Genomic DNA, 27,539 nt, shown 5'->3' with positions numbered 1-27,539 from the left:
ATGGTGAGAATTTTTTTTGCCTCAATTATGCACCATTTGTCAAACATCAAATTCTAATAAAATCCCTCAAGATCAGTGGTTGTGTGACAAAGTAGATAATTAAAAAAAAAAAAAAGAGTATGAATATTTTTTATAAGGAATTTTACAATTATATGCAGTGAACTTCCAGTTTTTTTGTTTTTTTTTCAGTAATCAAACAAGCCACTTAATTTTGATTATAATAAAATCTTTAATGGAGGTGATCTCATGCAAAAGAGAAAAAAAAATAATAATTGACAAAATTTGGAAACCCCTAAGGAATGCCTACTTAGATAAAGTTGACAGGGCCTTTTGATTTAACAGAAATGCACTTGTTGAACAACATCACACCTACTCAGAAAGCAATAAAAAAAAAGGCAGAACTGTGCTCAAAAGCCCATTTAGAACAGAAACCAATCAGCTGAGATACAAAAGTTAGTCAACATGCCAGAGGATTTTTCTAAGAAACATGGCAATCTTTTCTTTTTAACCCCAGTTTCAGGTTTGGAAAAAAAAAAAAAAAAAAAAAAAAAAAAACTATGGAGAAACTACTGGAAGGTGTTCATGAGTTTGGTTCTGGAGTGCAATAACAGCTAAAACCAGGCCTGAGGCTCCATCTGCTCCGAAAATGTGACAATGCAACGTTTTAGGATTTTATTGAACTCTACATATAAGTGATAAAGACTAGTGAACACATCTGAAATGGAATTTTAAACAAAATGAGCACCATTTGAAAATACTGATGTGCCAAAATGATTGCTGGTACTTTGATCATCCAGTCTATACTTTACATTTTATAGTCAAAATCCCTCTATGAGCTCCCCGTAAAAATCTGTGATGTTTAAACATATAACCTGTTAAAATGTTTTTACTAAAGCAAAGTTTACAACAAAAAAAAAAAAAAAAAGCACTTCTAATATTGGCTTCGCTGAATGTTTTTCCTCAAAGCATATTTGCTTATAGCTACACAAATAATCGAAAGATTTTTAGATAAATGAACAAAAACACTGAGAAAATGGACATAATCCTCATCAGGCACTCTGATACATTATGTTTTATCTCACTCTTTAATAAGACTGTACATTTTGTGCATTTTCTTACTTTACCAAGTTAAAGTCAAACAAGGTACTCAGAGTCTACCTTTTGTGTGACGTTATGTAATAACAGAAAACAAGGGTATACACCTCACATGTAAAAAAAAAAAAAGAAGAAAAAAAAGAAAGGAGCAATGCATCCTATTTTGAACAGCAATGAAAAGAAGTTTTAAGGCAAGATGCTGAACATAGAAATCCAAAAGTCGATGATCTTTGTTCAGCGCCGGTGTTTTGTTGGCATTTACCAGTTCCATGAGCAATCATCAAGACGACTAGTGTTTTTATTCCCCCCAATAGTTGGTCGTTCCAGGTATCTGTTGCTGTCGTTCATGAGACTCCACAACGTCATCTCCGCGCCCCCTGAGTCTGCTGGGACTGCCCCGTCTCCTCCAGTCTGTCTTTATGCCGGCAGGCTCAACTTCTTACCTTTCAACACTGCAGGGAGGGAAAAAAAACAACAAAAAAACTTGGACGTCACTTAGAAACCATAACTAGAACTGCCTAGGTTTAGAGGATGTCCTTTTCATAAATCATTGTCAGATTATTTAAAACCACAAACTGAAGCAAAGTGCTGAACATGAAAAGGAAACATAAGATTCAAAAGCATTAAACACTTAAGCAGTAATGGAACTGACCGTTATATAAAAAGTGATTTTTTTTTGTCTTTTTTTTTTGCAGTGCCACCACAGACATTTTGGTCATTATTTTTGGCTCTTTAAGAAGCTTTAGATTAGTTTTTTTAAGCATATTTCATAAATTTCCAATATGGTTACTCTAGAAACTTATATACATTCAAAAGCCATTTTAGTTGTGCATTTGGGTTTATTATAATTTAGGAACACCCAACTGTGTCCACGTTTTAACCATCTACATGATGATTATTATTATTTTTTTTTTTTAGGTAGCCCTTCTTTCATTTACCTACTTTGTGCAATGAACAATCACCTCTGACAACTAAAATCACAGCACAGGTTTACTAATATTTCTCATTTCAAATTCCCAGCATCAAGTTTAAAATTTTTTGTGGTAATTTAAAAACGAATTGAGCACATATGACGTTTGCCTAGTTGAATTTTATTGTCTGCATGTTTCAAAAACAACACGATATTGATAGTGGATTTTGATTTAACGGTTTGGTAAAGGACCATTTCCCAATTTTATTTGACATCTGGAGCTTCTTCAAAACCTGCATGCAAACTTATGAATAAGTAAAGGGTTCTGAAACGTCTCTACTGAAATTACTGTCTATAGTAAGTCACAGCAAGTGAAAACCCAAAAATGTTAAAATATACAGCATGTTTCTAAGTTCTCGCTGTGGTATCCAGTGGATAGTTGTGATGTCAATACCTTGAAAATATCTTGAACCGTGGCAAATTATTTTAGCTACGTCTCAGGCACATGAGAGGAAATTCACGGAGCACGTCAAGTGTTACAGCACAACAATTTTTCTGTGAGGAACTGGGATTATGTATCCTCTGATTTATTGCAGAATGACGGGATCATAATCGGCAAATATGACTCGAGACTTTGTAAAAAAAAATAATTGCTCCTTTCAGAAATTTTAGATGTCTGGAACCTCCAATCAGCTAAGGATGAACTTTCCAGTGAGGTTTTTCAGGGAACAAGCAGAGACGATAACATGAATGAATGTTATTCTAGGAGAATCAACAAATTATCCCAACAAGTGACTAAGAATTCACTTTCAATTTGTCTATAAACAATAAAACAGATGTTCATCCTTTTTTTTAATGCTTTGAGCCATCGTGTTTGGCAATTTCCAGGTACAAATTGAGAACATGACCCACCTTTGGTAACATAAAGGTAGAAGAAGTCACAGTAGAGGACAGTCTGGACCACGCCAGCCACAATGGCGATCATGTCGAAGAAACCCTCGAAGTAGTAACGCCAAATCCAGTTGAATAGGTAGAGGGCCCGATACAGGCCCAGGCAGAACAGGTAGTGGGTGGTGATGGTTTCGGCCTCTCCAGTTTTGCTGATCATGAAGAGCTGTGGCAGGATTGCCACAGACTCCAGGTAGATGGAGAACGTCCAAAGGATCTGCAGACAAAAAGATTTCAGTTAAAAACACCACAGAAAACAAGTCGGCAATACGTTCTGAATAATTATTGTTGACAAAGTCAATATTGTTAATCCACCAGTTTTACATTTAAAATTTCCAGTGGGAAGAAAAAAAAAAAAGCCCCCCACCATCAATGATCCTCTGCCGTGCTTGACTACAAGGTTCTTCTCCACAAACTCAATATATTCTCATTATGAATAGCTGTTTATAACCTAGACAAGTTAGTCTGCATACCCTACAGCAGTTTTAAACAAACCTCAAGGGGAGAGAAGTCATGGTTGATGAGAACAGCGAGACCCCCAACAGGAACAATCAGGAACTCCACCCTGAAACTGTCATGGTTTCCATCGTAGGTGGCCCTGAACTTCATGTAGATCAGGTAAACGGTGGCGTACGAACAGCCGATGTATATTACCTGGTGAGCAGCAAAGAAGCGCTCATCAGTGGCGACGCACAAAGAAACAGCACTTGTGTGTTTGGTTAACAGTAACCTCACCTTCATGAATGTGTTGTACAGTGAGATGAAAGAGGTGAGGAGATCCAGGTAACGTGTGGTGAACACCAGGGCAAAGAGAATTTGGCTCTTCCCAGAGATGCCTTTAACAGGAAAATATCAGCAGATACAAAGTTTCAGTTCGGTAGGCTGTGGGCTGGAAAACAGTCTGGAAAACTCACAAGTCAGGCTCATTGTAGCATACTGACATCTACTGGAAATGACTTCAAACCATAACAAAAATATTTTTTTGATAATACCAAATCCCTTGGATATTATCCTCAATATACTTTGAAACTTGTGTAAAGTTGTATAAGAAAAAAAAATAATAATTCTAGCTTTTTTTTCCTATTGGAAACTGAACCTTAATCAGGCTAACTGACCAAACGCTGACATATCAGATTGTGGGTGTTTGAACACAATAACCCACAATTAAATTTTCTGTAGTGAATTAGATAAAGAATTGTTTTAAACACGTCAAACGCAAATACTCATAAGGCTATAAATCAGATTTCTCAAATTGAAGTAAAGTATTGACCCTATATCTGTAATCTAACAAGTGAAAATACGAGGGCATTTGAAAACCTTGTTTTGTATACAAACAATCTGTTAATCAGAAATTTTCAACTATGTGAATCAATGTCCAGTACATAGTGGTGTTCTCTGGACTGCATCGTTTCATACTGTCTCTGCTGTTGGTCACTGATGTTGGATATTGTGTGATATTGTGACGTTTTAAACTTTTTACATCTTTTTTTTTTTTTTTTTGCAACAAATGACGTTATACAGTACTGTGACAAAAACTAATTCCCTCCTTGGATTGTTACAGTTTCCGTCTCGCCTTATTTTAAAAGAGAAAGCTTTAGCATGTTGCTAACTTCCGTAGCTTCTCCTACAGCGCCACGTCAGAGAACAGACCAAAAGAGTCAATCCACAAACCTCAGAGCAGGATCTCTGGGGGTGTAGAGCTGGCAAAAACCACCCAGTGTGAATTCAGCAGTTTATATTTAAAAGATTAACTTAACCTAATCATAAATAATAATGATATTAATAATAATCTCTACTAAGCAGCACAAATACAACGGAGTGCAGCTCGCAGCAAATCAAACCAGTTACTCAGCAAAGATCATTCATATAACGTTACAACAGTAGACATTCCCCCAAGCTACAACATATGTCTTCAAGTGAACAGAAATCATTGATTAGGCGGGCTGTTTTGTGGATGTATGGAATTACAAACAGCAGTTTTTGACTGCCAACAGTTAGCTCTACTTTTAGCCGTTAGCCTTTGGCTCAAATGAATGACCAATACCATTAGCATGTGAAGCTAGCTGGCAGAAAGGCTACTGATCAAGACTCATAACACACATTCTAGTTGAAGACAGAGGTCAAGCTTAACAAATGTCATCAGGAACGCCACAATGTAGCATATTACAATACGACAATACTTAAGTCGAAGCTCACCTGCACAAGATCTGCTTTTCCATATTTTAAGTAGCAGGATGATGATAGCAGCCAGATGAGAGAGGTCTCCTGTCAGTCTGAAGATGTTCATTGTTGCAGAGCGGAATTACAAGGGGAAAGAGCTGGGAAGATAAAGGTTTCACTATTTACTCCGACTTAAAGTGACGCGTTCTGCTGCCTTACAAGTCTTCTCCTAGTAACTTAGAGGGGGACACAAATCTGCGGGATCCACAGGGTTGAAAATATGGCGAAGGTGCAGGTCGACGTGGAAGGAGGCGGGCTGATAACACAAAGCTCATCTCTGATTGGATGGAAACGTGACTGACAGCACAAATGGCCCCGCCTACAGAAATCGAAACAGAAGAGGGAACATCACAAGCCCTTATACGGTGGGTCATTTAGTTCATTTTCGTTCATAATTTTTGCATGGTAGTAAGAATTAGTATACGTAGAGAAAGCTGATAAAGGAGCTTTCCGCGGCAGGTTATAACGCATTACAAGCCAATATGTCAGCTCTGAGAGTACTAGTGACGGCTCCTTTTCAGGGTGAATTCATATTTTTGATGATTTTACGTCTTTTCAGTTTAAGCACTAGGCCTTTTTATTCTTAATAGCACAAAGTAGAGTAAAATACTGAAGAAGAATCGATTAATATGTTTTTTTTTCTTTTTTTAAAAAACAAATGAATGTGAAAAGTGTGGTAATCATTTGTATTCAGCTCATATTATTCTTATACTCCAAAATAAAATCACAGTGCGAGCAATTGTCTTAAAAAGGCAGTTATAGAGAAAACAGTGTACCTGCACATGACTGTGTGGCACAACAAAGAGCATAAGGTTCAAGAAGAGCATCAATGAAGAGGTATCCCAAAATCTACAGGACAACTATTTGCAGTGTAGATCACAGATCTGATCCTTATGGAAAAGTGGCAATAAGCCATAGTAAAAAAATAAATAAATAAAGGTTTATTACAAACCATACACAGTGAATATCTAGAAACCTTAGAGTGGTGACATAATGTTGTGAAATTTTTTTTTTCTGCACAGGACAGCCACAGAGTTATGGTATACCGACAAGGGGAAGAATATGTGCAATTAAACCGTCTGGCTTACAATACAAAGTGGAACAAAATTATCACTGCAGATTACTCTAAGCAAACAATTTTCAAATAGAGACTCTTCAGCAGGGGATAGGGAAGTAGGAAGCAGGACAGACTTAATGGAAAAATTGATATAAATAAAGGACAATCCTGGAAGAAAACCTACAGAAAAACAACTCTAAAACAAGCAACTGGAGCTATAATGGAAAAGTTCAGACCAAAATAAATCCATGTGCAAATACAGGTAAAACACAGGCCTTAATTCAACAGGAAACCTGTCGCAATCATTAAAAATTGTGGTTGATAGACTTCCTCCATCCAATTTGACTGGAATCAAGAAAGTTTATATATATATATATATATATATATATATATATATATATATATATATATATATATATATATATATATATATATATATATATATATATATATATATATATATATATATATATGAGAGGGGAATTTTATTAATCCTAATAAAATACATTGACATTTTGTAAAATTACAAAATGTGGAAAAGTTAAGCAGCTGTGACACGGTAATAAGCTTAGAAATGTGTTCCACTCAAAATGTTGTAGCTGTAATTTGCTTAGTGGAGTTAAATAAGGAAGTTAGAGTTGAGGAAGTTTAATACAACCTTCTTCCCATGTTGTAGTCATTTCTCATCACCTCATTCAGGAAATCATAAGATCACTCACAAGCTGTCAAGCTACAGACATGAAGCGAATGCTTTGGCTGCTTTTCCTGCTTGTGCACCTGGCCGGGACAGGTAAGAAATGAACATATCTTTTGGTGAATTACATACCTATTGATTCCCCTGTTCCACATTAGTACAATGTAAATCCTTGAAAGTGACTTTTGATTTGACAGCAAACCTGCTATTGTTCTAAAAGACTTTAAAGGTGGAAGATAATCAAAGGTTATTTCTTGCTCTATATTCCAGGACACACAGAAAAATCAGAGAGATGCTTGTTTCAGAAGCAACAGTTGATGTGGAAAAATATAGGTGAAAAAGCTGTTCTAAATTGCAGCATTTATTCACACTGTTCAGCTGGAGAACTGGAGTTCGAATGGTTTCTTGTTAAAAAGGATTCCCATAAGCGTCTTATGCAGACCCAAAGGTACAACATACAAAAAAATCTTTTAAACATCGATTCTGTTAATGGCAACGACACTGGGCTTTACCTCTGTGCTGCAAAAGAGACAGAATGCTGCCAACCCTTTGTAGCAAATGGGACTCTTCTTGTAGTGGGAGGTAAGGAGACCGTAAGCTTGGAAAAAATATAGCTTATCGACGCTTTGGTGACGTGAATCAGATAACTAATTTCTTCTTTTATGTTCCAGGAAAACCTAAGGTAATGCTGTGGAAGATTCTTGTGTGGGTGTTATTTACTCTCTTAGCCATCTACAGCTTGGCTTTGGTTACGCTCATCATAGTAAGGAAGGTAAATCATGAATATCTCTTATGTCAACAATCATGCATAGAAAACAAAAACTGAAAGTTTGCAAAAAACTTTTATTTTTCTGTTTCCAGCGTGACTGTAACTTGACCTTCAGCAACAAGAGCTCTAAAACTGAAACGGTAATTGAAGTGTCTCTTTTTTTTTTAAATTGTGTTTCTATTGTGTAAACTGTTTTCTAAGTGAGGGGAAAAGCCCATGCGTAAAAAGAGGAACAAAATCGAAGGCGCAGTAAATCCCTGACTGAAAAGGCTCTCGAAACACAGCGACTGCAACTCTCGACGTACCTTCAAATACACGTGACAAAAATTAAACCTCTGCATGTTTTATTGATCATTTGAAACATTTACCAGCAGAATAGCGTAAGGAAGAAAACACAGTTCAGAGACGTACTGCAAGAACTCCACAGCAGGTCGATGGTGAACAAAAGGAAACAAAGCACAAGAGGAAACGGTTCCCAAGTTGGGGTAAATTATGTTGCAGCACATCAGCGTCAACATTACTCAACAGAAACACTGCAATAACACCTACTTTTGCATTATGTTTAAACAGAAAAAAAAATGTGTTAATGTCTTTCCAGGCAGCAAGTGGGCACAGCAACATCTCTACTGATGACATCTACCAAAATGTCTAATGGTCATCTCACCCTGTTAAATAACAGGAGGATGTTATAAAGCTACGAAACATGTGCCTGAGGTGACTGTTCTGTTGCAAATGAAAGGACAAATGAGTCAGGGGACTGGTTGGACCTTTGCTCAAGTTTACCAATGAAATGAGACATTTACTGCACAGTAATGATGCTGACTCAGGGTTTTCAGCAGCGTCACATTGACTGTCTCTTTCCATAGTTCTGTTCAAACTTTCTGCTCAGATGAACTAGTCCATGCAAGTTTATTCTGGAGCTGTAATTGGAGGCATTTATGCAGCGCAGAACAGAGGATTAAATGAGAAATAGTTGTTTCAAGCAGTCAACATAGATCCAAAAGTTGAACATGGCATGCATCCTTATGTAATAGGTGGTTTTAGACAGCAACATTAGTAAAATAATACATTTTAACAGTGCTGTGTAAAGATCCTATGTAAGATTTTGTTGTAAGGTTGATGTTTTCTTTCTTTTCTTTTTTATTTTTAATTCAGTTTGTGAATTTTAAAGTCCTGTCACGCTCTGTAAATGATTGACACTGTATTGCCAAAACTTTCGGTCACTTGCTTTTAATATGAACTTTGATGACGTCCCGTTTTAATTGCAGATTTAGGAGTTTGTTCATGAGAATTTTTGAACCATTATTCCAGAAGTGCATTAATGAGGTCAGACACTGATGTTGGACGACTTTGGTCATAGTCTCATTCATATTAAAGGTGTTCTGTTGGGTTGAGGTCGGCAATCTGTGCAGGGCAGCCAAGTTCTTTCACACCAGACAAGATTATCCATCACTTTATGGGTTTTGGTTTATGGTTTGGTGCCCAGTCACAGAAGTGAACATCCCAAAATTGTTCCTACAGAGGCAGATGTTGTTCTGGCATGTAAAGCTTCTGAACTAATATCCCTTCTTCACCAAACTTTAATCTTGACAAAAAAGTAGTCATGGAAACCCAGACTCTGGTGGGTTGCGTTGCTTCCATACAGAGAGCCTTGATTCATCACTGCAAAGAAGACGGTCATAATATTTTATATTTCTTTTAGGAACTGGTTAATTTTTTTTTCCTATTTGAAAGAAAAAGCTGCATTTTTGAACCAACAAAATACTTTTATAATAAATATGCCAAAGAAATCTTGTATTAAGGAGTTTGTTCTATTAGTTTTATTCTGCTATGTTTAAAATTTCTAACAGATCAATAAGGCTTGGAATGTAGCATAGACAATTGTTGCTGTGATATTCCTATAAAGCCTTGAGAATAAAATGAAAATATTACAAATGTCTCTAAAAACAGTAGAAATTGTTAAATCTTTTGAACACGAATGTCATTGCACATTGAGGCCAACAATCCAGTTTTATCATAAACCTGGTTCTGGTAAAGTTTGCATATGCCTTTTTCCTTTCATAGTCTTTGGTGCTGCTGCAATACAAAGATATCATGCTGTTCTTTAAAACGCTTTCTGTTGTGCATGTTTGATAACTGATCAGCAGTTTCTTTAACTTCCTCTTTGAGAACTTAAAACTGGTCACACTCCATGTTCCCTCTGTGTTACATAGTACTGGACTATAACAATAATTTGTCTATTCTGGTGTTCAAAATCAGGTTGTTAGCATCAAACTTTGTTAGGTTCTGCATCTATTCTACATATGCTGTATGCATGTCAGTCAGAAGAGCTGTTGCCTGCAGAAACACACCAGGAACTGTGCCTCCTTGTAGGTAAAACAATAGAAAAATAAAGATTACCTTGGGGAATTCTGCTTGTTACTTTAAGAATCATGTTTAAAATTGGAAATATGTTTAAAATCTCTTTTAATAATACCTCACAATGATTTGAACAAATAAAAGCAGAACAGGTTGGCATTGACATTACGAAATAAGCAAATATCATCTTTATTGCACCAGTTTATATTAAGGCAACTCTAATAATAATTCAGCTGTGACAGTGGACAGTGTACATTTAAAGTTTCATATGCATACACAACACGGATTCATTCAGCATAAATTTCATTTGACATATACATCTCCTACAAAGGAATGGCTCTAATCCATTTTCAAATTAAATCTGGTATTTAATTTTTATTTCTGCAATTGATTTTTAATCATTGTGACATTTCCTACTAAACTTTTTTCCTGTGAAACCGTTTACTGCATGTTTTCACTTGTAAGTATAAAGGTCCTCATCTTTCATGTTTTTTTTTTTTTTACATTTTATTCTGTTTCTTCGAGGTAAATAAAGATTAACCTATTTTTGCATACACGCTGGAGTGTGTTGTCAATATTACATGCAACTGAGCTCACTGTCATTTATTATAAACATAACTTGCATTGTTTTTAATGCATTTTCTTCAACAACAACAAAAAACAGCTATCAGAGCCTACATAAGTAAAATAAATCTACTCATTTTCTATTTTATGAATGCATAGCTTTCAAAGAAACTTAAAATAACAGTTTTTAGCTTTATGTTAGGGCAGAAAATGGAAATAAGACAAAGACCAAACCTGAAATGCGACTGTAAAAGTGTGAAGGTAAAACATTAGACACGCATTAGTTCAAAGGAATCATGGGTTGTAAACTCAAAAACATTTCAAGATGATTTCTTTTGCAACAAAATAAGTTTGATTACTGTTGTTCTTTTGAGGTACTTTGCTCCGTCGACTTAATGCAGTGTGGGTGATTTTGATTTTTTTTTTTTTTTTCCTTCATGGATGTGCAGAGGACAGCACAGACCTAGAATCATGACTGGGTTTGTCAGACAGATCATTTAAAGTCACAGTTAGTTAACACACATCTTATTTTTACACCACAGCTAGAAGAAACCTGACACTGTGGATGTTGGAAATCACAAGAGGAGGTTGTCCTCCTTTGATAGATTTTTTTTTTTTTTCATCCATCCATTTTCTGTACCCTGGACAGGTTGCCAGTCTGTCACAGGGCAACACAGAGACATGGTTCTGGACTGTGGGAGGAAACCGGAGTACCCGGAGAAAACCCACTCCTGCACAGGGAGAACATGCAAACTCCATGCAGAAAGACCCCGGGCCGGGAATCAAACCCAGAACTTTCTTGCTTGCAAGGCAACAGTGCTACCAACTCCGCCACTGTGCAGCCCTTTGTATTTTTTAAATAAGTCAAATATTAAGAAGAGTTTGATTTCTATCTAACTCAATATTATTTCACTGAAAACTGTTATAGACACCGGGAAATAAAGTACACCCTGTTTGAGGTCAAGGCTTTGTGGATTAGGATGATCTGGTCTTTATCAGCTCCTAACATTATTTACATATAATCTAAAATGTACAAAACATACATCAGAGTCCAGTTTTTAAGAAAAGCAACACCACAATGGAAGCCTACATAAACCCTTTCAGATTTGGTAAAATTCAACAGAGAAAGTAGCAACAACAAGTGTGACCAGCACCTCTCATTAGACTTTAGGACCTGTAAAAGGTCAAATTATTACCTTATAATGTCTTTAAAGAGAATGCGCTTTTCCCATGTTTCCCTCATCACCTATCAAATTAAAAATACATATACTTTAGCAAGATTAATGAAGGAGGCCCCCGAAACACCAACAAAAAGAAACCATGTATTCATCCGTCATCTAACACGTTTATCCTTCCAGGGTTGGGAAGGGTGCTGGTGCCCATCTCCAGCAGTCACAAAAAGAAACCATCCAGTGGAAGCTTATCTTTTCCACTCTGAGAACACTGATACTAGGTGTCAATGTACTTGGAATCAACTGTGTGACTGTTGCGGATGGAAAATGGCCTCCAAGCCAGAACTTGCAGAATGGCGACACACATGGGTATCAGACAGACCAAGTAGAACATAACACTGTGGAGACTTTCCAGAGCTCTAGAAACAAGGAGATACAAAACAGCCATAGGTTACTTTCATTTGCAGCTGGTCCTCCCTTCAACCTAGTTCACCAGCAAACTCTTAAAAAAAAAAACGTTTCAAAAACATTTGTTTTCTATAATAATAGTACATTAATATTGTGCCATTTCTTGTATACACCTTATTTATATTTAGCACCCAAAGTAAATTATTATATTACCAGCGACTTTAGAGCTGAAAGAAGTAGGACACAATCTGTAGATGATTAACTGTGACTCAGCTGAAGATAAAACTATGAGAAGAAGTGGAGCAGTGCTTGGTTCAGTTGCCAGAATGTATTTCGTTCCACAAATTTCACCTTTTAAAGCATATTGATCAACTGTGGGAGTTGAACAATATGCTTAAAATAACAGTTTGTAATCATTAAAACACAAGAAAACACAGTAGCAATTACATTTAAAAACAGTTTAGAAAATATACTCAATTAAGAAGGAAATAAACTTAGAAATGATTTAATAAATTCAATTTTAAAACTTCTTAATTGTCACAAGGGCGATGGTTTACTTGCGAATGTGTGTTTTTGGGTTAACATGGGTTAAACTCAGTATTTTTGATTTTTTTCAAACATAATTAATAATTGAGTATTTTGTGAAATATTTTCTATTTTTTTGGAACTGTCCGTCAGAAGTTGATTTTACTTTTAAGATGATCAACTAGTTTTCATTCTAAACAATTTACGTTTCAAAACAAAAATTAATGGCAGAGTAATTATTCACAAAAGAATTCAATTCTGTGCTTTTACTGCATACTAAACGTTTTTACTGTTTATAAAATAAATAATCGTCGGTGCAATGAACTGTCTACCTTTGATTCGACTCCTGTCCCACATCTTTCAGCTTCTCATATCCAAAGTGGTTCATGATATTAAGGACTATCATGGGAGCCAGAGACTGAGCTGGTTTGGTGAACAGAGCATTTGTTCCAAACACCATGGAGGAGAGAGGGGAGCTAAAAAAACACAAAAAACAACACCAGTTATAATAACTTGAATGATAGTCCACCTTTATTGGAACCCAGTGAAAAGCTTTTCTAAATAAATGGTTGTTATGGAAACTGAGTGAGCTAAAGATACCACTCTTCACTGAAGTGGGCTGTGGAGACATTTATTTACATCTTTTCACATCCTCTTCACTAAGCGTGGTGGAAGATAAATATCAGTTGTAAAAAAAGTATCAGTATACAAGAATATTTGTCACATTTCAATTTTCTTTTTAAACTGAGAGTTTGATTGGAAATTTGGATTTTAAGTGTAAATGACAAATGGACTGGACATATTATTATACTACTTCTTAAAATTTTCATTTGCAAAAAATGAGATCATACTTTGCATAATTTTTCTACCACTTCTTCTTCCACTTGGTCTTTTACATTGAGAAAAACAAACTACAGTGAATTTGGTTTTGATACCAGGCATATGAAAAGTTAAGTCATGCAATTTTCTGAAATTTTCCAAAGGAAGCCACATGAAAATGGTTGGGAACATTTGTTGTCAAAAAAGGATACCTGTTGAGGTATTTCCAAGAAAGCTGGGAAATACTGTTAACCAAATGTTCACACATGCCTTAGAATAAATGCAGTACTTGTGTGTTTTCTTACCTGCGTTTGTATTTCTGCAAATCCGTGTCAATAATGTCCGCCAACGGCAAGCCAAAGAGACTGAAGGCTGCTTGTATTATAACCCTGCATAAATGAATCACACCACAAAATAAGCTTATATACAAAGGACAGTCTACAGTGCAATCAAAGCTAGAGCTTCTTACATATTAATAGTGAGGAAAAAGGCCAAGAAGTAGTAACGTTGAGGACCAAGAATAAACATGAGGACTGCCATCCCACCCTCCAAGATAAATGTGAAGAGGATGATCTTGTAGTAGCCAAGACTTTGCAGAAGACTCTGACTACTCAAAACCAAAAGCTACAGAGGGAACAAGAGGTTAAAATCATAAATATATATTTTTTTAAATTTGCAGAAATTTGACAGATGGACATAAAAAAAACACATAAGAATTTGTTTTAACCAATAAAACTTGAGTATTTAGGTTCTAATTGATCCTTTTATGCAAAACCTTGAAGCGTCTTAGAAAATTTACCTGTGGTAAGATGAATCCTGCTCCATACATGAAACTCTTGGCTAGCGACGGAAGCGCATCTACGGGAATCAGGTGCTCCATGAATATCATGGTGAAGTTATTAAAGAAAGCCAAAATGAACACCTGGAAGAAGTTCATGACCACAAACAGCTGGAAGTCCCTGTTGGTGAGAATCTGCCATGTCAGCGCCTTCAACATGGAGAGGGAGCACGCCGTTTTACTTGCCCCCTTGTCGGCACACTCTTGATCAACTAACTCATATATTTTACTATCAAAGCGGCTTTTACTGTAAATCCCAGTGTACATCATGCAGATGCAGCTAATTATAGCAATGAGCACCGTGAATGCCTGGAAAGCTTTGAAGTTTTCCATGTTTGTCGACACCATGCCACAGAAAAGAACGCTGGAGGACCCAATGAGAGAAGCCAGCTGAGGAAAAGACAAGACGAGGCATGAGTAGGATGTAGTGTTTAAACTTTAAAGAGTTTAGGGAAGAAACAGTGGGCTTACCTGGTTGTATTTTATAAGTCTTAAACGATTATGGTGGTGGCTTGAAATCTCTGCAAATAAGGCACACTGTGCGAGCAGCACAAAAGTCAGCAGCGCGTCAAAGGCACACAGTGCCACTGTCAGGTGTAGGCCACTCAACCAGTCACCACTAGAGTAGGTGCTCCATGGGAACCAGGCAATGAGAAAGGAAAGCGAGTAGAGAGGAGCGCCATAAAGGATGGAGAGACGTCGCTGAGAGCAGCAAGGCACCCTGGAGTTATCTTGTAGGTAACCAAACAGAGGGTCATTGACAGCATTCCACACCATGTACACCACCTGTGGGCACATATTATTTTAAACAGGTAAGGCCAGATTTATTCAGGTCATCAGGTTAATTTTTCCAAGAACACGTTTAACAAACAATGCTTTGAGACCATTTTCAAGTCATATACAACATAATACACTCAAAATGCAATAACGGCATTTAGTGAATTTGAACTGGGTGAACTGAGAAGTTTCAGGTAAAACATATTTACAGACAAAAGTGTTTTTATTATACATGCAAAACATACATATTATTATTATTATTATTAGTAGTAGTAGTAGTAGTAGTAGTAGTAGTAGTAGTAGTACAGTCTGTGTTTATAGAAAGATCATTGCAGCTCTAAATAAGGGCTAGTGTTTACAAACATGTCCTTGTTAATCTATTATGTAGAATTCTAATAAAATATAGAAGTTATGTAATTTCTGCAAGCAACCTAGTTAAAATGATAAAAACCTCTGGAAATGGCCACAGCAGACAATAAGACATTTGTAGTAAATTCTAAATTAGATGATAATATTTGGAAAAAAGTATCTAATTAATAGAATAGTTGATTGTAAAAGATTACTTGTGTAAATAACCGGTTTAAGAAAGAGCAGAGTATATAATACAATCTATAACAGGACTTTTAGGTGCGCAAAAACAGGAAGCAGTTTTTGCAAACACGAGTACGTTTAAACAGATGAATACTTTTACATACTCACTTGTGATTGGTGGAAAGCTGCCTCAGATATATTGTACTTGTTCAAAAAAAGTTTGACATAGTAGAAGCTAAAAATATTGTTGATCATGGATGACCCCAGTGTAGTCATGGCATATGCAAAAGCAGCATGGTTGATTCCACAGTTTATCCATTGTCGAGCCATCCTGCTGGCTATTCCTCGAAGGCACCAAGCGGAAACTGAGGTCTCTCCTATGTATCATGAACGAAGAAATGCTACACGTCATGTATTGCAAAAAAGCATTCTCAAAATGTGAAGTTAGTTGATCTTATGGAGGAAAACACGCCCAGAGTAGTTTTGGTTGTTTTCTCTTTTTTTCGTGCGTCTGTTCCCGTCAACACCACTACTGCAAGCCTGTTTGACAACAGGAAAAATCTTCACAAACTGCATGATATCCGCGATCCTGTCTAACTCGATTTCTGACTGGACTTCGGTCATGATAAACAAACAGTTGATTGGCTGCAGAAACGAATAGCACGCAGAGCTCTGTGATTGGATGATAGACAGGCCAATCCCGTAACACTGAAGACGCAGCTTGTCCGCCATAATGGGAGTGGCCCGTTCCCGTGGAAATCATGGCCTATTTCAATAAATGCAGGATATTAATGAAAAATGTGATTATTCTCAGTAACTCACTTAAGAACGTGAAAAACATTATACATATAAATTACACGCGTGGAGTTGTTGTTTTGGTCCTCCATACTTTTTAAGCTATTATTTCTTTCAATTCAGTCGTTTAGTATGCTTCTATGTTGTTTTCAAAATCAAGAGCCTCCTCTACTCAGATGGCACACTGAAATTTATTGAACATAACTGTATATATGATCCATAATGCTCTTAAGTATACCTTAATCTACCTCTGACATTAAGTCATAAACAATGCAGTTGATCTACTTAATAATTGGTTACCATAAATTACTATTTATACATTAACAATTTATGTACGTTCTTACTTCCGCTTTATTCCAGATATTTTTGCAAAAAATAAAAGCAAAAGTCCACAGTGTTACACATTTCTATAAAAAACTGGTTGTTACTATTATGTAAATAAATCTAACAAAACTTAATAGAAGACCCCTCAATGTCAGTGATAAAAATATTGTTTGTGCAGACCATGAATTGTTTATTATTTGCCCTTTACAATATGGCGGCGACGTTGACGGTTTTTCATTTCTATCCGCTAGTTGGCGCCCTCTAATGCCTCTCAAGGAAGGCAGGAAGTTGCGAAAACAAAAACTGTTTTTACATTTTAGACAGTTTGACATTATTGTGGGCTACATGGACTAATTGAGAATACAATTTAAATGAGGCGAAATAAGATAAGAGGAACTTTAAAATGTTTCTTCTAAAATAATTTCACATTTTTTGTTGTCTCTCTTCTGCCTCCTTCTGGATGCCGGGTGTGTGTAAAGGATTTTGCCACGTTGCCGTGGACAACAGAAGTTAAAACCTCTCTCTCAGACTCGTAGAGGATGTAGTCAGTCTACAGCCGGTGGAGGACACAGGACGACTCTGAGCTCTCAGGCTAACAGTTTTGAGTTCCCGCTTTCTGAGAGGAGGAGATTCTTCAGGCTGAAAGATGCTGACAGACATGATTGTGGAGGAAGAGTTTGAGAAGAAGGGGGATTCCTGGTACAACCAGCAGGACCTTGAGGACGGTAAGGACGCGCCCTAAAACCCACGTCTGATTGAGACTATGCTACAAGTGTTGTTTACGATAACCAGTGGAGAACATCAGCACAAGCTTTTATATTATAAACTAAACTGTTATTGATCACAAAAGAAAGTATCATTGTCTTCCTACATAAGAAAAATTATAACATATGTTTCCATGTGGAGAATAATGGACTCTTGTGATCATGTGTTTGAAGCTTGATAATTAGATAGGAAGGCTCAGGATTTCCTCAGGCTGTCACATCCTGTGTTCGTTGTTTTCTAAGAAATAAATCTTGAATGGAAGACGGAAATGAAATAAATAACTAGGATGCATTTCTATGCATTTATTGACGCCATCGTAAATATTTTCCGAACTTTTTTCACATATAAAACGTGTATATTTGACATTCAAATAAACAATAAACCGACCTAAAGTTTTTTTGGGGGTAGTGCATTAACCAGGTGGAAAGTGTGTGCATACTTAAAACTAATGTTTTTTACTCAACTTCAACACTCAGTTTTACTTGGAATTCAGTTAAAATAAATTTATTCTTTATGTAGCACCAATTTAGAAAAGTTGTCATATTAACAGTCAGTATGCAACTATTTTATTTTACTATGTCTTCCAAATCTACTAAATTGTTGCATGGAGGTTGTTTTTTTTTCTTAAATAATGTACAGCGGTTGTGTTTATGCAAATTGTAATCAGAAATTAGTCAGAGATTGTAGCCAGACTTGTACGTTTTCTTCAGAGATCAATAATTGTGTTTCTCAACCTTACTCCTTTGGACAACATAGAAGATCGTAATCGCATGTGAAACATAAACAACACTAGTTGGAAAGTCCTGCAGCTCCTTCAATGTCGCTGACCAGTTTCTGTATCATCTTTTCTTCAGTTTTTAAGAAGAATCTAGTTTTTGGAAGCTTAGAGTTGCCCATATTTTCACCAGTGACTGATTATAGCTTCCACTGTGCTATGATGTAATATTGTGAATTTTCTCCTGATACCTTTGCACAATAAAGTCCTTCTGGTCTAGTCTGCTAACTATGGACTTAGTTATTGGATGCAAATGAGAAAATTCCCTGAAATTCTTACTAGAACAACTTAGTTAATCAGATTCAATATCATTAATGGCACGGCTAGTCCTAATCCTAGTTATGTGTCTGTTCCCTTATGCAGCAAGGTGATTGCAGCTTTTTTATTTTTGAATTGTCCTCTTATAGATTTTTTTTTACCTGAACTGACAATAATCACAAAAAACGTAGCATTTGTGCAGTATGTGTACACTTTTTACAGCCTCTGGGTCTTATAATGATGATTGTTGTAATAATAGTAAAAATAACTTACTGAATATTTTAAAATGAGAATAGTACCAGATCAACAACAAAGCCTGCTCTATCTGTTCAGCAACATGTATCAGTACATTATTATTATTATTATTATTATTATTATTATTATTATTATTATTATTATAAACATATCTTAAAATGTTTATGTTCATGCTGTTTCAGGAGTGGAGCTACTCCTGGAGGCTGAATGAATCTTGTTGGGTTCAGAGTTTAGAGAGAGGCATTAGTAAGGAGTCACTGAGATGTTCATAACTAATTTAGTACTGAACCGTCCACCTGCTGGCGTCAGGGCAGAACTCGAGATCATGTAGAGATGACAAGTTTAAGTTGAACATTTCAGACCATAGTAGTTGTTTGGAATAGGTCTTTAATTTCATAAAAATATTTGTGATTCTAATGATGAAAACTGCAAAAAATTAGATTGACTATGATTAGCCCTTGATTTTAAGATACTTCTTATCCCTTCACAATTATACAATGTGTCGTATAACCATGGGAAATAAAGGCTGAAGATATGCTGGTATGTCTGTGTTAGACCTGCTTCAGTGCAGATCTGCAGGAAACACTGACAGCTAACAAGGTCCAGATCTGGTGGGAATGAAGCAGACAAAGGGAGTCACAGGACGTTCCAAGCAGTATTCCACGAGTGCAGAATATTTATAGTGTACAATAAGTTATGTGTTTGTGTGTGTGTGTGTTCCTTGTATAAGCCTATACTGGTCAATTTCCATTGTAAAGGATGTGGTTGGGAATTTGCTTCTGCTTTGTTTAGATCTCCATCTGGCAGCAGAGCTGGGCAAGACTCTCCTGGACAGGAACCATGACCTGGAGCAGGCCCTGCAGCAGATGTATTCCACCAACCAGGAGCAGCTGCAGGAGATCGAGGTCAGGAATGTTTGGGGAAAGGAAAACAACAGCTGCTTTGACCCTCCAGTTGTGACCAAATTCGCACTAGTGAGCATGATGCAATTTGCAGCAACGGGATCGAGAGGAGTCTACGTCAACAAAAAAGCTGAAAAACAGGGTCAAGTAAAATCTAATCCTGTCTGACCTAATGAACCATTTGGCAAAATCTTAGTTGACCTAATTATGTATAAAAGTCTTTGTAGAACGCTTGCCACCTCTTTGCATCCATTGATATGCAGTATTTCAATTTATCTAATTTACTGGATATAACAGTTAGTAAAGTCAGACAGTTTTCTGGCTGAATAGCATTATTTTTGCAAAAAGGCCAAAACTAGGTTTTATATTTCACTGCCAAGACGTCTCAGCATGTCCACACAGCACTGCTCTGTACAAGCTGGAGAACACGCCACTCAGTGGGTCAGCAATTGTAAGAGTCTTAATGTGTTTACGGCATCGAGAGGGCTGCCGTCTGAGGATTTATTGAAGTTGATATGCTAATCCCAATACTTCTCTGTGACCCTCGTACTAATGTGTCTGGCACTGGAAGTACCACAGAGCTGTGAGAACACGTGAGTTGGGGCTCTGTGGAGCAAGAGCGTGTTTCTGTTTGACTAAAACCAGTTCTGCAGCACGTGATGTTTGCTTAGAGACAGATGTCCAGGCTGATGTTGGTGTCAGTTTCACAAACTATGATTATCAGATCTGGAGAGCAAGCGTGAATTTATTTCCCGTTTAAAGTTAATCTAGGAAGCGACTTAAAATATGTGTAATTTGAGAAAAATACAAACCGCCTTTTTGTGTTACTCTCCCATTGTTTTTTTTTCACCTCCCTGGTGAATCTGTTTTATCCAGCTTTATTGTAATAAATTGGATTGATCTTGATTCTATTATTTATTTAAAGCATAAAATAAATTTTAATTAATCTCCTGTATATTTTGCTGTTGTACTCTGTATTTAAAAGACAAACATTCCCATATTAAACCAAATAACGGAAACTTTAGGTTGTTTTATTTTTCTTTCTTTAATTGGAGTAAAAATGGAGATGGTGCTGGAATGTTTTAAAATATGCATCTAAACATTTACCTGCTGTTTGATTAATAGAATATCAGCAAGAGTTGGATTTTTCATTTCTTTTTTCTTGTGCATCAGTACCTGACCAAACAGGTGGAGCTGCTGCGTCAGATGAACGATCAACACGTCAAACTGTACGAGCAGCTGGACATGGCCGCCAGGGACGTGGAGGAAAGCAACCACAGGCTGGTGCAGGACAACCGCCTGGCCCAAACCAAGATCAACAGGTTGCCTAACCAACCAATCAGCAAAACTTAACGTTATTTTTTTTCATTATCTATCCTTATGGTTAATTTTTCTCTCTTGCACCAGTTTAACAGATATGATCGAAGCCCTTCAGACCCTCATAGAGGACCTGCAGTCTCAGATGGACGAGCTAAAGGCGGCTCAAGCGGAGCGAAACAAGAGAGAGCTGGCAGAGCAGCGGCGTGGTTTCAGTGCACAGAGTGTGTCCTGTCTCAAGGAGCTGTATGACCTCCAGCGGGACAGGTAATACTCAAGAGAGGACTTCATTACAGCCTACGCTGCTGCAGGTGGAGCCTCAAGCTGTGACAGAGGAACTCTTCTCAAAGAGGAAGATGTGTGGTAGACCGAAAAATTGCTGTGTCATAGAAGCTTTGTTTATAGGTTTATTGGTGTTGTGTAAAATACAGAGACATCCATCAGCTGAGGCGTCTTTCTATACCCAACTGTGTCTATAAGAGCGTAATATAACTGCAACATGGTGCTAAGGCCTATTCTGTGATCCGCAATACTCTCAGCCTTTGAATGCTGAATTGACATCTGCAGGTCACCCAGAGCAGAGCCGTTACCTCAGAGCTAATCTGCAGGACAGGAAAGTTAATCCTTGCCTATTGTCAGCACTGTGTAAATACATTCAGACATACAGCTGCTACTTTAGGAAACCACTAAGCGTGCACTGCAAAAGGTATCGTTTCCATACTTTGCTCTTGGGACTTGTAACAGACCATCTGATGTCAAATAATTTTAGTTTTCAAGTGTTTTCAAGTCGATAACCTCCTGAATATAAAGTCACTATGTCCCGTTACCTAGCAACCCGAGCCGAGCCCAGTCCATCACCTTTCAACCCAAGCGGAGCTCCAGCACATTTGGTCAGCTGGTTGTAGCGTTGTATGCTCTGTACAATGGCTGCTGGAAAAGACAAGTGTTTTGTTGTTGACTTGCCAACCAGAAAGCACTAACCACAGAAATGTTGAGTTGGAGGGGCGTGGCCAGCTGCAGCTTATTTGGCAAGAGGCCCCATTCTGAAAGGAGCTCAAAATAGCTGAGCAGACTAAAATATTGTTATCTAAGAATTATTATGTGCAAAATGTGTAATGAACATGTTTTCTATAAACCATAGACTTGTCCTAACCTGTTCAAAGAAGCATAAGAGGTCACCTATAGAACACAGATCATATTCTCTTCACCTAAAGTAAACTTAAGAAAAGTAAATGTTTTAATATTAATGACTCTACAAAAAGACCTCATTTGTCACTGTAAACATGCAATAAACAAACATTTCTGTTGCAGGTATCTGACTCAGAGCGATGGACTGTGGTCTCCTCAGAGCTTCCTGTGTGACAGAGACAGATATCCGGACCCGGAGGAGGAGAACCAAGCTCTGCAGCGTTCCATCCAAACCCTCCAGAGGCAGATCGCCACCGAGCAGAGCCGAAGGGAGGCCGTGGAGCGAGAAATCGAGTTCACATCCAGGGAGAACAGAGGCCTGGAGGAGCGGCTGGCCCAGCTGGAGGGCTGCTGGACCCGGCAGGCCGAGCTGGAGGAGGAAGTGGAGCAGCTGCGGCTTCTGTGGCGAGCCAACAGGTTAGAGCTGCTGTGTTTCTGTTCAGCCACGGTGAATGTGTACTGATGTAGAACCGGAGTTTGCTGCAATTACAGCTTCACCTCACTACCAGTTTTGCACATTTAGAGATTGGATTTGTTGCCTGCTCTGCTTTGCAAAATACCCCCGATCTGGGCTTTAACTAGACCCTTTTAACGTATAAATATTCTTTGATTCAAACCATAAAGTTTCAACATCTCTTTCTTGTGAGACTTTTGGTTTTTCATCCTGTTTTTTCAGGATTGTGCTTTGCCTAGAGTTGTCCACCTTCTAATGAGCTCAGCAGTTTTCTTGTCTCTGCTAATGAAAAGCAGCTCCACAGCATGACACTTCCCCCGCCATGCTTTACATTAGGGATAAAAGTCACTCACAGCAATTTTGCACGTAAGCCAAAGTTTATTGTGTACCTTCTGGAGCTAATTGTTTGCACCAGATTTTATTTAGGACTGTCAGAGTAAAGGGTTTTGAACACAGTTGTATGCCGCACTTTTTAGATTCTGATTTGTAAAAAAAAATATTAAATCCTACTGCTTTTCTGTCTTTGTACTTAAGTTGGTCTATGTTGTAAAATTTCAATGAAATACAGAACAGTTGTAGGTCAAGTTTGTTTATTTTGTTTTTCACATTTCAGCAGCAAAGCAGTCCAAAGTGATTCACACCATGAAAGCAAAATAGAAACCAATTATGAAACAAGTCATAAACAATACATTCTGTCAAATGCCGTCGTCAGTGTTCATCCAGGACCAAATATTAAGAAGTTAACTCTATATCAAGGAACTGTAAATTCATCTTGTTTGATTATGTTTCCGTTTCTTTCTGCTCCCAGCAGTGTGAGAAGACCGAGCCAGCTGCTGTTGCCCGAAACTGTGTTTTTTGCCTCCGACGAGAGACAGAGCGAGGCAGACGAGACGTCGGAGAAGGAAGAGGAGCAGACGAGGCGAAGCCGACAGAGGTGTCACAGCGACAGCATTTTAAAGGCCACGAACGCGGACGAGCTCCGTCGCGGTCACGAGCAGCTGTGCATCAGGCGGGCGGAAGCAGTGAAACAGCGAGGCATCTCTCTGCTCAATGAGGTGGATGCACAGTACAGTGCCCTCCAGGTGGGAGAAGCAGACACGGTGTGAATCCCCCAAGTTATATACAGCATCAGGCAGGACTCTTATTATTATGAATGTGTTGGTGTTTTCCAGGTAAAATATGAGGAGCTGCTGCAGCGCTACCATAATCTAACAGACGGACTGAGCCACCAAGCTGTCCAGCTGTCCAGCTCCAGCGGTTTCTTTGCCACCGCCTGGGTGCGCCGCCGCCTCTCCAGCTCGGCTGCAACATCCGATCTGAAGGCTCTTCCTGAGGACGGCCACCAGCCCGAGTACAAGGTTCTGTTCAAGGAGATCTTCACCCGCATCGAAAAGACTAAAGAGGACCTCAGCAATAACAGGCACCCAGCACGCGACAATGATTCTGCAGAATGAACTTCACGCTTTCATCTTCTCTGGATTTGCTTTGATTTCTGTTCAGGAGATGCACTGAGGCTGCTTTTCTGAAAAGCTTTACAGAGGGTGCACAAGCTACATGTTTTACACTTTTGTTAGTTTGCACAGTTTGTTTTATTCTGTCCTGATGGGGGGGGGAAATGGTTGGTTAAAAAAAAAATTAATCCAATGGTTATGTTTTATACAAAACTGAAAACAATTATAGAAGAATTTGGTATATAAAGAAATTATGTTGGTGGAGAAATTTAAAACTGCATTTCAGTGCAACAGTCCAGAAGTGTTATTGTTTTCTGCTGTATTTATGTAATATGGACTCACTTGATCTTTTTTGGAGTTTGGAGGGGAAATGTATGCGTGTTGCTACAGCTTATAGATGCATTGTGTAAGCAGATCTGTTGCATAAGGACGGAAAAGTGCAGAAACGTAATCGGAGGTTTCTAAAAGTTGAAATACTGGCTGGGTTTTACGAAAGTTGATCATGGTTTGGTTTCTAAACCTTTGTTGGGGCGATAATATAAAGTATTTAGGGCGAGCTCTGTTTTTTTTTTTTTTTTTGTTCATTTCATATCAGCAGCAACATTTTTGCTCAACTACAAGATGCAAAAACTTTGCACAACTTCTGTTTATTTATTACCAAATGTATTTTCTTTGTATACAACTAATTAGATGAGTCTAATCAGCTGATTAGAAGTTAAACTCGGCGTAGCAGCACTGTGTTGTAAATGTATGTTATTTATAAAGGTATAAGCTGATGTTCTAATCTTTAAGACGATTCTAACAAAAAATAGATGAATTATAAATGTTCACAATCTCAGCTGTTGAAAAACTGAAATCAGAACAATTATGTCACATGGTTCATGTTTTTGCCCTCTTGTTACGTGTTTTGTTCAAAATTAAAACTATTTGGCATGTAGCAACATGAGTATTTGGGTTTTTGTGTTTTGGGGTCATAGTCTGAGTACTCCTTCCTGCATGTATTCCTGCCAGGTAATCATGAGAGGAAAGCAGGGGAAATTAAGTCCTTTTGGTCTGCATGAGCTGTCGTCGTGCCACAAGACCTTTACTTGGCCGACAAATGACAAACAGGTCAAATGACAAATGCGTCATTTGACCTGTTTTGAGGATGAAGTGTTTCCATAAAAGTGATTTCAACAACCTACCCTACTTTTTATCAGCCTCGAAATCCACTAAACCTTGGAGCAAGAGGATTGCATACCAAGCTCACAGAGACAGACAGGTCTTTGCAAAAGCTGAGCATGTAGGCTCAGATCACAAAACAATCAGCATGGATAAAGTCACAACAAAAGAGCAGACATCAGATAGAGCGTGTTGTGGCTTTAAATTTGTGCAAGATTACGTTTTGTTTCATGTACAACGTGTACTGTGGTTTTCTTAGATGGCAAGTGATACAAAAACTGTTTCTATTAATCGTTTCTCAATTTTTTTAAATAATGAAACAAATTTCAATAAGGCACAGCTAACATGAGGAAATACAAAAAAGCAGATTTTATACAATGATTTTATTTATGAAGGAGGAAAGGCAGTTACTGGTTGTGCCACCCTTAGCAGTAACTGAGGTGGTATGCTTTGACAATATACCAGAGTATCAATCTCAAGTTTAAATTCAGGCTTGGACTAGGCCAGTCAAAAGCCTTAATTAGGAGGAATACCGCTTGATTACTTTGGGATATTGGGAATTATGAAGGTGTTTGAAAAATATGAGGTTTTGTGAAACTTTTGCCCAGTCTCATTCTTTTTGAGTCAAAAAAGCTGACGTTAAGTAAGGCAAGTGAAGTGAAGTGAAGCTGTCGCTGTTTATTTTGGTTCTTTTATGGCCGAGGTCCCAAAGCCTTAGAAATGTCTGCATAACCCAGTCACTTATTTGTCTTTCCAGACAAATAAGTGACTGTTTCTGCTTCATGTGGTTGATTTCTTGATTTTTCAGGCAGACCTGTGTGTGGGTTGTCAAACAACTAAAAATGTGCTTACTGACTGTTAATTAATGATTAAAAGAGGGGGCATATGCCAGTATCTGGTTAGTGTTTCTAAAGAAGAACATTTATGAAATTGGACCTGTCTATTAATGTGAAAACTATAGATTTTTTTAGATCTGCTTGGTAGTCATTTAATATATTTTTTCACCCGCTTTTGATTACAAAAAGAAAAATAAGCTATTATTGTAATCCTTCAGCCTTTTCACAACTGAAACCAAAAATAAGTTATTGTTTAGTATATGTGTTTATTGTTCAGTACTGATTTCTGACGAGAAAATCAGTTAATTTTGCTAACTTTGGCAACCAAGTTGCCAAAATATTTTAAGTAGTAAATTAAACTATATGTCAAAGTAGTTATTTGAAATATCTGGGGGGGTTTCAGATTAAATCGTTTGTTTTGATGTAGAACTGTTTTGAATTAAACTGTAGAGCTCTAATTATCCCTTTAGCTTAGCAAGGATGGGTGACAGAAAGTAACTACTGTTTCTACATTATTATGCCACCCTACGCTGAATTAACCACATTTCTGCACGCCTGATGATATATTTGTGACTCCATCTCAGCGCAGATTCCTCACATTCCTCATCCTTGAATTTCCTGGAACTCAGTTCCTTATGAACGTGTACACCGCCAACAAAGGAAGTAAAGCTTACATCCATTTTAATTAAACCTCATTATATAAGTCAAAAATGAAAATCTCATTGCACTGCACTCCAGTTTCTGCGTTTTTTACTGTCAGTTATCTAAGAAAGATTTCCGCGATCGTGCAGTCACGGTAGCGTGGCCGAGTGGTCTAAGGCGCTGGATTTAGGCTCCAGTCATTTCGATGGCGTGGGTTCGAATCCCACCGCTGCCAAGAAGCTCTTTTATTCATTAATATTCGTTTTCCTTGAAAAGTGTTTATATTATAACTAATACATTGATGTCTATTAAGCATGTTAAGCATAAAAGCTCTGCTGACTTCGATAAATTCCTCATATTAACGGCTATATGTGCTATTAAAATGATTAGAAGTGCATCGGCGCTCTCTGGTGGGTATATTAAGAATAGCAGTAGAAATTTTAAGGAACTCTGAGTCTGAATATTTCTTTTATGCTTTTAAATATAATGTTTAAACAACTTTGGCTGTGTATATAACAGACGATTTGAAAAGACTCACTGTTTTGGTCATTTTTTTCTTTATTATTTTAATTTAAAGCCTTCTGTAAACCCCGTTTGAAATAAAAACGCCAATCTCTGTCATTTATCATGCTATTAACTCCAATTCAAAATACATTTTTAAATAAATTATTTTAATTTGATTTCGATTGTTTTTTTTATTCTCTATTGGTGAAACCGTTTCAGAATTTGAC

The 27,539-nt window shown here is 37.4% G+C and overlaps 4 protein-coding genes and 1 non-coding gene across 9 annotated transcripts; 3 read left to right on the top strand and 2 right to left on the bottom strand.

The window, feature by feature from the left end:
• Window positions 1-209: 209 nt before the first annotated feature.
• On the bottom strand, window positions 210-5,425 carry LOC106928259 (ER lumen protein-retaining receptor 2-like). The gene is made up of 5 exons (XM_015004371.2): window positions 5,150-5,425; window positions 3,689-3,789; window positions 3,449-3,607; window positions 2,918-3,170; window positions 210-1,547 (listed from the first exon to the last, which is right to left on the bottom strand). The coding sequence occupies exons 1-5, from the start codon at window positions 5,238-5,240 to the stop codon at window positions 1,513-1,515; spliced, it is 639 nt and encodes a 212-aa protein (XP_014859857.1). The 5' UTR covers window positions 5,241-5,425; the 3' UTR covers window positions 210-1,512.
• A 1,479-nt stretch (window positions 5,426-6,904) lies between these two features.
• LOC106928264 (uncharacterized) lies at window positions 6,905-10,603 on the top strand. Of its 4 annotated transcripts, none has more exons than XM_088008337.1 (6): window positions 6,905-7,020; window positions 7,195-7,506; window positions 7,596-7,696; window positions 7,786-7,833; window positions 8,068-8,178; window positions 8,292-10,603. In XM_088008337.1, the coding sequence occupies exons 1-6, from the start codon at window positions 6,969-6,971 to the stop codon at window positions 8,343-8,345; spliced, it is 678 nt and encodes a 225-aa protein (XP_087864463.1). In that variant the 5' UTR covers window positions 6,905-6,968; the 3' UTR covers window positions 8,346-10,603. The 4 variants fall into 4 exon arrangements, with proteins under 4 accessions (XP_087864463.1, XP_014859871.1, XP_014859870.1 ...); XM_015004385.2 differs by having other exon boundaries at window positions 8,065-8,178; XM_015004384.2 differs by having other exon boundaries at window positions 8,068-10,603.
• Window positions 10,211-16,301, bottom strand: mfsd13al (major facilitator superfamily domain containing 13a-like). The gene is made up of 7 exons (XM_015004386.2): window positions 15,854-16,301; window positions 14,849-15,163; window positions 14,339-14,767; window positions 14,009-14,163; window positions 13,845-13,928; window positions 13,053-13,196; window positions 10,211-12,206 (listed from the first exon to the last, which is right to left on the bottom strand). Exons 1-7 carry the CDS (start codon window positions 16,013-16,015, stop codon window positions 12,065-12,067), a joined length of 1,431 nt encoding a protein of 476 aa, XP_014859872.2. The 5' UTR covers window positions 16,016-16,301; the 3' UTR covers window positions 10,211-12,064.
• An 848-nt stretch (window positions 16,302-17,149) lies between these two features.
• On the top strand, window positions 17,150-25,106 carry cdr2a (cerebellar degeneration-related protein 2a). Of its 2 annotated transcripts, none has more exons than XM_015004382.2 (7): window positions 17,150-17,529; window positions 19,650-19,762; window positions 20,933-21,081; window positions 21,167-21,343; window positions 22,388-22,681; window positions 23,530-23,800; window positions 23,891-25,106. In XM_015004382.2, exons 1-7 carry the CDS (start codon window positions 17,451-17,453, stop codon window positions 24,170-24,172), a joined length of 1,365 nt encoding a protein of 454 aa, XP_014859868.2. In that variant the 5' UTR covers window positions 17,150-17,450; the 3' UTR covers window positions 24,173-25,106. The 2 variants fall into 2 exon arrangements, with proteins under 2 accessions (XP_014859868.2, XP_014859867.2); XM_015004381.2 differs by having other exon boundaries at window positions 17,153-17,529; window positions 23,527-23,800.
• A 1,855-nt stretch (window positions 25,107-26,961) lies between these two features.
• On the top strand, window positions 26,962-27,043 carry trnal-uag (transfer RNA leucine (anticodon UAG)). Its single transcript has one exon. It is a non-coding gene; the product is annotated as a tRNA-Leu (tRNA).
• Window positions 27,044-27,539: the final 496 nt, after the last annotated feature.

Source organism: Poecilia mexicana, unplaced genomic scaffold (genome assembly GCF_051168715.1).
Source record: "Poecilia mexicana isolate PSO_F unplaced genomic scaffold, ASM5116871v1 scaffold_8, whole genome shotgun sequence".
NCBI lineage: Eukaryota > Metazoa > Chordata > Actinopteri > Cyprinodontiformes > Poeciliidae > Poecilia > Poecilia mexicana.
Note: the sequence above shows the minus strand (reverse complement) of the source record. Positions and strands in the feature narration are given on the sequence as shown.

What these genes read in the sequence shown, in the direction of transcription:
- LOC106928259 (XM_015004371.2), bottom strand. Translation starts at nt 5,240, where the DNA reads ATGAACATCTTCAGACTGACAGGAGACCTCTCTCATCTGGCTGCTATC. An exon ending in TGTACAACACATTCATGAAG is followed by an intron (nt 3,608 to 3,688) that starts GTGAGGTTACTG and finishes GCTGCTCACCAG; the next exon opens with GTAATATACATCGGCTGTTC. An exon ending in CTACCTTTATGTTACCAAAG is followed by an intron (nt 1,548 to 2,917) that starts GTGGGTCATGTT and finishes CCCTCCCTGCAG; the next exon opens with TGTTGAAAGGTAAGAAGTTG.
- LOC106928264 (XM_015004383.2), top strand. Translation starts at nt 6,969, where the DNA reads ATGAAGCGAATGCTTTGGCTGCTTTTCCTGCTTGTGCACCTGGCCGGG. An exon ending in GACTCTTCTTGTAGTGGGAG is followed by an intron (nt 7,507 to 7,595) that starts GTAAGGAGACCG and finishes TTTATGTTCCAG; the next exon opens with GAAAACCTAAGGTAATGCTG. An exon ending in AGAGCTCTAAAACTGAAACG is followed by an intron (nt 7,834 to 8,064) that starts GTAATTGAAGTG and finishes AACATTTACCAG; the next exon opens with CAGAATAGCGTAAGGAAGAA.
- mfsd13al (XM_015004386.2), bottom strand. Translation starts at nt 16,015, where the DNA reads ATGGCTCGACAATGGATAAACTGTGGAATCAACCATGCTGCTTTTGCA. An exon ending in CAGGATTCATCTTACCACAG is followed by an intron (nt 14,164 to 14,338) that starts GTAAATTTTCTA and finishes TTCCCTCTGTAG; the next exon opens with CTTTTGGTTTTGAGTAGTCA. An exon ending in TTGCAGAAATACAAACGCAG is followed by an intron (nt 13,197 to 13,844) that starts GTAAGAAAACAC and finishes GTGTTTTTTTAG; the next exon opens with CTCCCCTCTCTCCTCCATGG.
- cdr2a (XM_015004381.2), top strand. Translation starts at nt 17,451, where the DNA reads ATGCTGACAGACATGATTGTGGAGGAAGAGTTTGAGAAGAAGGGGGAT. An exon ending in AGCAGCTGCAGGAGATCGAG is followed by an intron (nt 19,763 to 20,932) that starts GTCAGGAATGTT and finishes CTTGTGCATCAG; the next exon opens with TACCTGACCAAACAGGTGGA. An exon ending in TATGACCTCCAGCGGGACAG is followed by an intron (nt 21,344 to 22,387) that starts GTAATACTCAAG and finishes TTTCTGTTGCAG; the next exon opens with GTATCTGACTCAGAGCGATG.